The sequence below is a fragment of the Erpetoichthys calabaricus genome, chromosome 2 (genome assembly GCF_900747795.2).
Source record: "Erpetoichthys calabaricus chromosome 2, fErpCal1.3, whole genome shotgun sequence".
Classification (NCBI taxonomy): Eukaryota; Metazoa; Chordata; class Cladistia; order Polypteriformes; family Polypteridae; genus Erpetoichthys; species Erpetoichthys calabaricus.
In genome coordinates, this window is record NC_041395.2 from 335,853,587 (window position 1) to 335,865,738 (window position 12,152).

The 12,152-nt window shown below is 43.3% G+C and overlaps 2 protein-coding genes across 3 annotated transcripts in view; one reads left to right on the plus strand and one right to left on the minus strand.

Moving 5' to 3' along the window:
* Window positions 1-849, plus strand: part of abtb2b (ankyrin repeat and BTB (POZ) domain containing 2b) — a 195,546-nt gene extending 194,697 nt beyond the window's left edge. The window contains exon 17 of one of the 2 annotated variants that reach the window (XM_028796047.2): window positions 553-849. In XM_028796047.2, coding sequence (XP_028651880.1) covers window positions 553-750 — 198 coding nt within the window. In that variant the 3' untranslated portion in view covers window positions 751-849. The remainder of the gene's footprint in view (window positions 1-552) is intronic. The other variant, XM_028796048.2, reaches the window with a different exon arrangement.
* Window positions 850-9,389: 8,540 nt separating this feature from the next.
* Window positions 9,390-12,152, minus strand: part of nat10 (N-acetyltransferase 10) — a 124,811-nt gene continuing 122,048 nt past the window's right edge. The window contains exon 29 of the mRNA XM_028796050.2: window positions 9,390-9,784. Coding sequence (XP_028651883.1) covers window positions 9,682-9,784 — 103 coding nt within the window. The 3' untranslated portion in view covers window positions 9,390-9,681. The remainder of the gene's footprint in view (window positions 9,785-12,152) is intronic.

Genomic DNA, 12,152 nt, shown 5'->3' on the forward strand with positions numbered 1-12,152 from the left:
CAAACACCCTGAGTGATGAACCAAAGATCTCAAATTTTGATTAATTGGTCCCAAAGACTTTCCTCCAGTCTGCAGTAGTCCACAGACAGTATTTCAAGGCCCTGTTTTGTCCTTTAAGGAATGGCTTTCTTAATTGCCACTCGGCCTGCCAAACCTGCAGCACAAAGTCTCTTCTTCACAATACAAACTGAGACTTGGCTTCTGTCGACCTCCACTGTTAAGCTGTTGTGCTGTGAGCCGCCTATGATCACGCCAGCTGGTGACTGACTGACATTTCAAGCAGTTATGGCCATTAGCAGCACTAGTAATGCCTTCGTTATGTTTTTATTCAATTTAATGGTATCTTGAAAGCAAGGTATCAATTTCTATTAAAAACATGAACATTTCTGGGTGACCTCAAACTTTTGACCGGACTGCGCATTGGCTTAAATTACAAATGTCGGAGTTGGTGCTACCATAAATTAAGGAGTCAGAGTCAAAGATTGTGTGCACCGACTCCACAGTCCTGAATGTTTGCTTACTGAATTGAATTCCTTTCTTTTCTCTTTCAAGATGCACAACGCTGCTGAGCTGGCTTCATTTTGTGAAGGCTACTTCTTACAGAACATGCCAAGTCTGCTGGAACAAGAGATCTTCAAGACCCTCCTGTTTGGGAGGAACAGCAGAGTGCAGGGCTTAGAGGCCATAGAAGACCTCGAGAGGACGCTGGCAAAGAGGATGCATTCCATCTACGTCACCTCCAGGGTGTAAGCAGTGGGTGAAGCAGCAAGGGAGTGTCTGATGACATGAACATGAGCAGGAGGTGCCCTGAAGAAGTGCCTTAGTTCAGCTTGTGCCGGGTTCAAAACAGATGCTGAGTCCTATCACTTTTATTTATGAAATTGAAACTTCAACTTAATTTATGTCCATGAGACTAAAATTGGTAAATTACTGTCGGCTACATTGTGAGGTAAAGATCTTTATGTTCATTCAGTCACACATGACCGTCAGTGACGCGAGGTCAGCAGCTCAAACAGCGACCTACGTCACCCTTACGGCAGGCCGTTTTCACGGTTGGAGGTTTCCCTGCTGCACGCTCAGCAGCTCACTGAGTGCCCGATTAGTTAGCCATTTACTGACATCACCACAGAAGAAAATGGCCACACATAACAAGAGGCATTTAGTACACTTTGAGAGTAAAGAGCCCAATAAACTACGGCCACTCTTCAGTCCCCAGCCTGGCAGCAGGTTCTTGAGGTGTTAAACATGGAGACGTGTCAAATGGAGGATAGAGAAGAGTCGAGATCTTGGGGGGGGGGCCGGAACAACCACCCACCAGTTAATAACGCCTAACGATTTGTCTCTGCGAGTATTTTACATGAACTTGAAAACTAAAAGCTTAAAGCAATAAATACTACAGGCAAGCAGGACTTGACTTAATACAGTAGTTCATCTGTGCAAAAGAATTCTGGGAATACACACACACAAACGTGTAGACTTCCAGAAAGCTGCAATTTATTAAAAGCTTTATTTTTTCAATATTTATATTAAATTTAAATGTTTGGTTACTTGCTAATGTTCATTTCGTTATATAACAGGTAGTAGACAGGAATAAAGCTGATTTTACGTAATACTTTAATTAATCCTCCACACATATTCACCCCCTGCCTGAACTTTTAAGGCTTTTCAGAGTTGGCGTATTCAGCACTGCAGCCAACAGATAAAATCGTGAATTGTCTTACAACAGCCAAGCGCAATTCTACTTCATTTAATTAGTTTGAATTTCAGAATGGAAGATGAGACACGCATGACAGGCCTGAAAATATCAATCGGGAAATTAAACGGCCCACTATGCTTTGCATTTTTTGTTCTGTATATGAGTGACACCCACTGGACACAAAGGGCATCGCGGCTGATTATTGTTTCTAGATTATTAGCTGCCTGCTATATTAGCTTTGTAGCAACAATCTAGAAATGTAAACTCTTCCAAGAATAATGCCAAGAGAAAAAAGTCTTTAACACTGCTAACAACGAAGACATTGGCCTACAACTCAATTCTGGCCCAAACAAAGCCCCCTTAACCTGTCAGCAGTCACCTTGTACAAACGCAGTATTCAGCTGACAAAGCCACTTAAAAGTGATTACCAAGTTCAGGTTTGAAATAAAGTGGGGGACCCCTGTGGCTACGGTGGGCTTCCCATTCAAACCTTTAACTGATCTCGTGGTTTGACGAGTTTTTTTTTCTCTCATTCTGAGAAATTCTGCTGCATTGGTACAGTATGTTTTGCTCGGGTTTGCTTTGTCCTTTTCTTTATGATTTAGCCTTTTCTGTCAAGTTTGCTCACTTCATTTAATCCAAATGCAGACAACACTGCATGCTGAAGGCGGCCAATTATTTGACATTTCTGCTGATTTAGTAAAAAAAAAAAAAAAAAAAACACGTTTGGTAGGACAAGTAAAGATGGCGGTAAATTAACTGCTCCCTTTTAGGATTGTATGGGAGTCGCTTTCACCGTTTCAACTGACAGACTTCAGGTAAAAGGCCTAATCGTGAAAGTCTTACGATTACTGTTACGGTGCTGAAACAGAAGTGCAGTGTGTTCTGGGAAAGCCGGATTTGGAGTGTTTTACACTTTGAACGTGCAGCTTTTGATTCCCGTGAGAATCGACCTGGACTTGATGATAATGAAATAGTAAATCAAGCCTGCTGTGTCCCCACGATGCTTTGGGTGGTCCCCTGTTGGTGGAAAGCTGGGCTGAAATGAAAGGAGTGAAAGGAAAGGCAGCCTGCCATTAGAGGTCCCTCAGGTTGAATGTGCAGGGTCCGAAACGGTTCTGGTTTTGACATTCCTTCCAACACCCCATTAAGAAACGAATCTAAGAGTTTTGGTATTTGAAACACTGAATTAATCCCTGAGGTAGTTGGGGTCTTTCGTGTTAGCTGGAGGTCTCAATAAAACGAGCGTTCAGTGTTGTTGGCACTCAGGTCCGCAGTGGCCATGGCTACTTAATCAGCGACACTGTCGACAAAGCCAGCACTGCAGGAAAGGCTCCGTTACGTAGAGAACGGCAAAAGAAATGCAAGGATTTAGAACAACAGTGAAGAATGAAAAATACTCTTAGAAATACGTGTGAGCCACATAACTAATGAGCAGTGAGTTCAATTAATAATAATAATAATAATAATCATGTTATTTACTCTACATGGGGCCTTTCTCATGCTCAAGACACATTGACTGTGAAGTTAGTTGGAATGAAAACCTGCAGCTATGTGGGTCTCTCATTTAAAGTGAATTTCAGTTCACAGAGTGGCACACTTGGGGATCACAGACGGGTTAAAGTCACACCAGGGGGCGCTGATGGGTACTGAACCAACAGGCTGACAGTTTGCATTCTGCCAGTTTTAAGAAAGGCGCTATATAAACGGCGCTCTGTCTTCTACAATCATGTATTAAAAATAAATAAATAACAAATAAGAAGGAAAGCCACACACATTTCAAGCAAAAGGAACATTCTAGAAAGCTTCAGACGTTGCGGATCATGTCGGAAGGAGCCCATGTTTTTTTCTTTTCACTTGTGGAAACACGATTACGATGTGAGATTTATAAGAGGGCGCTTTTATTGAATGTACTGCTACATTCTGGGGGTGAACAGGCCTCCCGGGTGTGACGGGGAGGAAGAAGCCAACACCCGGACGGGAGACCAGTATAACGACGCAGACTGATTGGCCAGCAGAACAAATATTGAACTTTTATAAGTTAATGCCACGAGTCGGGAGTGATTCCATCCCCCATACGCCTGGTGGTGTGGTGGTCCTCGCAGCCCATTCAGGCCACCCGCAGAGGAACCACTCCGGACTCTCGGTTTCTACCCCGTCTCTTCCGGGATGCCCATTCTCCTTGTACACATGGCACAGATGTCCATGTCCCTTCCGTGGTGTACAACTGAATTTCAACAGGATAAAAATCTGGACTGTCATGGGATGAGCTCAGCTGAGCTCCAGGACTCGAGCAAAAGATACGTGGGACAAAAACGTGTTCTACAAATTGGACAGAGCGACGTTTACGCCACAATGAAGCAACGGATTGCGACTCACTGCTACTCACCGACACAAGTGGGGTTAACGTCTCAACCCTGTGGACGGGTAGAAGGGGTACAGGAACACTTAGAAGGTGTTGGGGTGCCAGCCTGGTGGCAGTGAACAACAAAGTAGGAGCTTGTGGGTGCAAACAAACAGAACTTTCAAAGCGATGGCTCTTATGAGCAAGCGAGGATCTCGCCCTTTAGTTACGTCGGGGTCCTTATGAGACGCCCTCCTTGGGGAGTGTTGGGCTTTTCTAGAAGCCCACGTGGGAGGGGTGGAGTTATTTGCCCTCAAGGGGCGTGTCCTCACTGCTGAGGAAGGGAAAAATAAAAAAGACAGCCCTGTCAGCAGTGGTGCCCCCTATCACCCAGGTGGGGTATTACATACCATGACTGAGCCCTAATGGTGTCCCTCAGACACCCTAATAAGTGACTTACTTTTAGAGGTGTCGCCTAGTAGTTAATGACCAAAGTACCAATGATGAACTCCGCAACATCTCTGAAGCCCACTCAGAGTGAAAGCGGGTGGGCTCGGCTGCTGTCATTTGTGTTGGATTTATAAATTCAGAAACAAAATGGACTCCAGTTTTAGTCCAGAATGTTCTTTGGGGGTCGTCAGATGTTTTGTAATTATCCTCACTTGATGTTCTTCTCTGTTCATAGCTTGTACTGTACGTATGTACAGAGGACGGTCTGCAGTGAAATGTCCATCAGGACTCCGCTGAGACAGACAGAGTGACGTTTCCCTGTGCACATCCCCTTTCATTGTACGTCACTGTAAATATTTTATGTAAAAATCCTTTTGATTCATTTGTATTATTAAATGACTGCACTGCTAAGCTGATCTTACAATAAAGAGAGACTGCGCGCTGCCTTACGCTTCTACACCGGTGGTCACGCTCTGTGCTTGCTGCGGACCCCCATCACAGGGTCTCAGTGAAGTGTCGTCGTCGCCGAGGTGTCTGCAGCAATGGCAAGTGCAGGGCTTCACCGCCGTCTCCTCAGATTGGTCTTCTGCTTTGCCTCAAAATTATTTTTAATCAACTTGCTGTGAGATTTTATGTGCGGCCTCCGGTTTATAGTGAGGTGCAGCGGGTTAAGGATTTGGGCTTCAAACCCTGAGGTTGTGTTTGTTCAAATCCCAGTAGTGACACTGTGAGACCCTCCGCAAGTCACATGGCCCTCCTGTGCTCCAAAAGAAATGGAACCAACTGTATCATAAAAGTTGTAAGTCACCTTGGATAAAAGCGTCAGCCGAATAAGGAAACGTCAAACATCCAAAATACAATCGAAGGGGACGTCCCGAGTGTTCTGTCCTGTTGTTAAAAAGTGCAGCGAGCCGAAGAGGAGCTCACCAGGCACTAGGCTACCATCACTGACCTGAACTATCAGCAGAGCAGGGCAGGAACGGAATGACCTCGGAGATCTGCAGCCTGTGGTGTCCTGGATGATGGACCACCTGTCAGGGAGACCACCATCTGTGAGACTCGAGGACTGTGTGAGCAACACTGGAGCACCACAAGAAACAGGCCTGTCTGCTCTGCTGTGCACCTCTGGCTAGAAGTAGAACAGCAGGTCAGGTCACCTGCAGAAATTCTCAGATGATTCTGCACTTCTAGGGGGCTTTAATAAAGGGGGATGAGACAAAGGAGGGGAGTCACAGGGGGAGAACTTTGAGAATTGTCTGCAACTTGACATCGGCCAAAACCCAGGAATAGGTTATTGACTGACCACACCAAAGAGCATCTGTGTGTCTGGTCACAATTCAAGGAGTAGAGCTGGTCCACTCCAGCAAGTACTTGGGGGCCAACATCCATAACAAGTTGGACTGGTCTTGGAACACAGAGGAACTGGAGAAGGAACAGGCAGAGCAGACTCTTTTTCCTTAGGTGACTACATTCCTTTAATGTGGGAAGTGACGTCCATAACATCATCTACAGCTCTGTGATGGCCAGTGTGGTGTCAAACAGTGGTACCATAGCTTTAAGAGAGAACTACCAAATTAACAAGATATCAAAAAGGACAGGTGGCATGCACTCTGGACCCCCCAAGTGTCGTAGCAAAGGAGAGAATGAAAGCAAAACTGAGTGCCATTATGAACAATGCTGCACATCCTCTGTGACACACCAACACTGAGGACTTTAAGGCAATGAATCATTCAGCAGAAGTGGGTCAAGAAACACAATGGAGGTCCTTTATGCCAACAGCAATATGTCTGTATAGTGCCTTACTGTGACTGTGAGTGCCACGGCAGAATTTCTCTTTCTCTTGATTTTTTCTTGATTGACAAGGTGACTGGGATTTATAAACGGTAAGTTGTGTAAAAATGTACATATGGCTGGTCTTATAAATGTGATTGTTATTAATTTTTTGTTTTTTTGGTGTGAGGGCCCTGACCCAGACAGGTTGGCAGATGTTTGAAATCCTCTCCACTTGCGGAGGATCTTCCTGGATTGATTTCTGATTGTTTGGAGATCTTTTTAAATTCCTTCCCCGACTCCTTAGCCTTTCTAACCTTCTTTAAGAAGACCCTGGAGTGGTGACAACAAGGAGCAAAGCAAACGAAACGCCATCACACAGGACCCTCTCGACGGAGCTGCTCATCTGGTGAAGCCCACTCTGATCTGAGGTGGTGATACATGGAGGGCTGGACTGGCTTTTTCCGGATGTGAAATTTGCATTTATGCTTATATAAAGTTATTACAAAATCTGAGGGGCAAATCTTGGTACAGTATGTCCACATAGGCTAGAGAAAGAAAAAAAAAAAAAATTCATGGGGTGCACTTACTTTTGCACACGTCTAATTGCTCTAATACAAAAGGTGGGCAAAAAAAATCTCTTTTGCCCGAGACCCCCTAAGAAGTATAAAAACACGGACAAACATGAAGTGCCACAGCCAGACATGTAGAGGGCCTAGCAGTAGCAGCAGCAGCTTTCAATCCAACAAGACGAGCGGGTGGTCTTTCTAGAAAAGTCACAGCAGCTTGTCATTTTTACTATCCCTTTGAACATCTTGATGATAGCGGTGGGGGTGGTCGCCTGCTTTAACAAATCCCATACCAAGTGGCATATAAAACAGACAAAAAAAATTGCATCTGTCATTCCAACAGTTGGCGCATTACACAAGTATTTGCATAGCCTTTGCCTGGACTGCCTGGATATTCCTCACATCACAAAAGGGCTTCTGACTCCACTGGGCCCTTGAGCAAGACCCTTAGTCTGAAAATGGCTCCGGGGAGCTCGCTGTACAATGGCTGACCCCCAAAGGTCATGTGAAAAGACAATTAAAGTATATGAACACAAAAAAAAAAAAAAAACATGTCAGGCTGCCCACTGCCTCAAAACTGTGAGCTTCTGTCCTCTTTGTGTCTCCATTTACTAGTCGTGGTTGATTTTTTCGATGGCTATTAAGTATTCAGTCTTAACACATTTTAATGGAATCTTATTAAATAACACTGACTGATGGTACAATGAATAGTAAATCTGAACAAAAGTGTCTGTCTGGTTTCTATGTTTCTGTCATTCCAACAGATGGCGCACCACAAACATTAGCACAGCTTTTACAAATCCCTTATCAAAAAGCATATAACAGAGACAGGCAGTGCAAACGTGAACGCTGAGGTCGACGTCGATCATTTAGATTTGACTCTGTCTTAAAACGGCTAGCACAGCTAATATGCTAGGACTGTAGAAGGGCAGAGCAAACGCACGCCATCAGAAAGCTGCACATCGCATCACTTACCTGAATTTTGCAAAGGCTTTTGATAAAATGTCCCTTAGAGGAGGCTATGGATTAAACTTAAAATAAAAAAAGGTGGGAGCTCAAAGTACACAACAGAGACACAAAATGAGAGGTCCGCTGTGGTGCCCCTCAGGTCAGTGCTGGGGTCTCTGCTGTTTTTAATAAACAGAAATGACCAGGACAGGAATATAATCAACAAGCTGGTTAAGTCTGTAGATAGATAGATAGATAGATAGATAGATAGATAGATAGATAGATAGATAGAGATAAAAGGTACTATAACATAGATAGATAGATAGATAGATAGATAGATAGATAGATAGATAGATAGATAGATAGATAGATAGATAGATAGATAGATAGATAGATAGATAGATAGATACTTTAGTAATCCCAAATTCACAAACTCCAGCAGCACCTTACTGATACCAAGAGAGGTGGACTGGCAGATTATTTAGAATCAGTTGAGTCATCTCAGAGAGACACGGACAGCACACAGGCTTGGACAGATGAAATGTCCTGTCAGTAATGTAAAGAATTACACGTAGGAAGTAGAAATGTGAGGCATGAATACGCAATGGGGGGTCTGAAAATCAAAAAGTCCACCTCTTGAGAAGGACTTAGGAGTTGTAGTGGACTCGATGCTATCAACTGGCACACAGCGTTCAGAGAAAGGCCAACAGAATGTCAGGTTCTTAAATCAAATGAATGAGAACCGTGGGCCTCATTCTTAGGTAATGATTGAGATGGTGAATAAATCTTGCTCCTTGTTCATGGGAATGTCCAAGTTCAAGGAGGTTCTGCTGAAAGCTTTATAACACACTGGTGAGGCCTCATCTGGAGCACTGGGTGCAGTTTTAGTTACAAGGCTACAAAAAGGACATAACAGCACTGGAGATGGTCCAGAGAAGAACAACGAGGCCAAGTCCAGGGCTACAGGGGATGAGTTATGAGGAAAGATTAAAAGAGCTGAGCCTTTACAGTTTAAAATTATGTAAGGAATCAGTCAATTAGTCCAGTGGATTGAGACGGTGACTTTAAAATGAGTTCATCAAGAACAAAGATGGAAATCTCAGGGCAGATTTCACACAAATGTTAAGACATTTTGTCTTCACACACACACCTGGAATGAATGACCAAGTAGTGCAGTGGGCTGTCGGACTTTATGGATCTTCAAAAGTCAACTTGATGTTATTTTGGAGAATTTAAATGAATAGGACTGGCAAACACGTTGAGCCGATTGGCCTGTTCTGGTCAAAATGGTTCTAATATTCAACAAAGAAACAAAAAATAAGAATCTTCTTGAGCGGTCCACACACATTCATCCTGTAGGGAAATTAGAATTTGTCCACTTGAAATGAGAAAATGTAGCAAGAAAGAAATTCCTTGAAGAAAGACATGGCAGTTAGAGCAGTGGAGGTGCAGCCATCCCAGTGGTGTGGACTGCTATGTTGTCCCAGAGTCACCTTTACCTTTTATATAAGGAGACATTTCAGGAAAAATAAAGGAGACCAAGGAAGACTCAAAATGAATCTGGTGGTCTCAAGGCCATGCTGGGTGAAGACGAGAGAGAAAACCATAAACCTCAATTCAAATCAACATGATGAAGGCAGGATTTAATCCATCTGTCTGAGGCATAATTCAAACATTGCAATTAAATAAAAAAAAATGGACACTGTAATATTTTACACACGGCTGCAAAATGTCAACGCTGGCCTTACACAATAAAACACAAGTCCTTCCCGGAAGGAGGTCATCTGTGCAGGTGAAAGGATCCAAAGTTCAACACGAGAAGCACAGCATCCTCACCTCCAGGAGACGTGCGTGACAATCTGAGAAGGAGGCGGACACGTGGAGGATGAACGTCCCTGCACGGCTCACTTGTTGGATTTGCTCTTCTTCTCTTTGCTCTTTTTCCTGAGTTTCTTGAACTTTGCCGATTCTCCATTTTCCGTTCTTTCCGGAGGTCTTTTCCTGTCACTTTAAATAAACATGAGAAGAAACACCATGAGCCACACATTCATCACTTGCCACCATCATAACCCACCCTTCATATTCCATCTGGTTCTAATATTTACGGCCCAACATAAATTCTGCTCTTTGCTAATTCTTTTCATATATTTTGATTACCGTATTTACGTGTGTACAACGTGCACATTTTTTTCCAAAAATCAGGTGAGCGTCACACACGAGGAAATGTTTACCTGTAATGTTTACTTCTTCTACTTGGGCTTGCTCACTTGCGTTCTCTCGCTCGCACTCACAACACGTGTCGTACACGGGGCAAAACGTTTTTCGCGATTTTCTTTGTAAAAATTAGGGTGCGTGTCTTACAAGACGGCGCGTGGTACACGAGTAAAAACGGTCATTTTTCACTGATTGTCTCATGAGCCCTGATAACAAATCCATGGAAGGGTTTGAGAATCGCCCCCACCAGAGGTCACCATATTTTTTTTCCATGTCTAATTCAATGAGACTGTAAAGGCGCTACATGAAATCGTGACGTATTTTCAGTTTCTTGACACTATGGAGGTTTGTTGCCATCAATGCTAAAACACTGGCTGTGGACAACAGGATAGTTTTCCTCAATAAATAACTGACAACGTGTAATGTGCCTGCGTCACTTGTTTAACTGGGTCCCTCTTTATCTTGTTTTAGGACTTACATAAACATCTCATCACGTTTTGGGTCGTATTTATGCAGAAACTGAAGTACTAGGGTGTTGTACCGTGTTAGCCATTATGGACGGAGTGAGACGTCAAGTAAAATGACACCTATCATTGGCTAACTAAAAAGATGACAATATGCAAGGCAACTCAGGACCCTTCTTCAGGTCAGAAGATCACAGCTTGCTCGAGTTGCCTTCAAAGTTTGCATATTGTAATCTTTTTAGTTAGCCAATAAAATGGGGTCAGGGGTCATTCTGCCTGACACGTCACTGCAGAAACTTCTAAACGGTTCATAAAATTCTCCACTTCCACCGTAGATAAAATGCTAAGCCATTTGTTTGCCAATCATGCGAAGGGCCGACCCAAAAAAGCAGGGTCAGCACAGGGAGTATGTAGCGCTGCTGCATGAATGGGGATGTCGTCGCGTCTTTGATAGCGTTGTCCCGTTTATAAAAAGTGTGTCTGTTTAAAGGGGGAAGGCGAACGCTGTAGAGTCGTGACCCCGCAAGGTAATTGTCCCCCATCAATCACATTAACTCCATCGGAGGCCATTGCCATATAAACAAGGCGACGAAAAGAAAAGGGGGATCAGGTACAACCCGGACACTTCACTGGAAACCAAAGACAGACGCCGATACAGAACTTACACCTGTTTCACGTGTGCTGCTTTCGATGCCAAACATTCACCTGCTTCACCATTACGTAAACGCCGAGGACAGCGCAGTGAGACTGTTTTTTGTCGATTGGGGAAGGAGCGAACAACCATTTTCATCCGTATGTTATTCACTTGGGGACACTTATCAGCCGGACCAGGGTCACTCTCATTACTCATCTTTCGTTTACTCTTTTGGACTTTTATGTGTGTTTCGTGTTCTCCGTGTGTCGGATTTGTTTCGTGTTCAAGGTAGGGGAGAAGGGGGGGGTTTGTGTATTTCTTGCTGCACCTTTTATTATTATATTTCGCTGGTCATTTTTGGGGTTGGTTGTGTGTTATGTTGGGGTCTGATGTACTGGACATACATTGTTTGGTTCATTTCCTTTTATCAATACTATGCTCGCCGGCGCTACACGTTAGCCTCTTTGCGTTTCTGCCGCTCGCGTATGGGGGATGCGGTTGTACAATTTCAATACATTTTTTATTTTCATGGGAATTGTTACCTAAGCATAATAGAACTATTACATCACAGCGAGTAAAACGTAATAGTTTAAAGTAAATTATGTTTCACGTTGCGTTAGAGTTATTCGTTGAGTAATACGTTTTCGTTCTGTTTAGCTTTGAAATTAACACACAAATACTTTTTAAACTTACACTTTTACCGTAAAACTTCAGTAAAAACAATTTTTTGAATTAAATTTTAGTAAATATTGCATTGAATTTTTATTTTGTGTTTGGACTTTCATCGTAACAACGTGACGTATAACTGCCCGTGAGTGAATTACGTTTCTTTCTCTCTATTAAATAAAACGACTTTTTCGAATGTTTCAGCTCTGAGATTTGTAAATTGTCTTTGTAAAAGCTCTTCTAACGGGAAACTGTTAACGTTTTAATACAAATGGCATATCGAGATCTCCTTTGGTGTCTAATGTTATCCCCTGAAGATGGACTACATTACCTTTCTTGGATACGTCCTCCTTTCTACAGTAATTCGTGCAGAAGAAGACCAGACGTTGTTAACGGT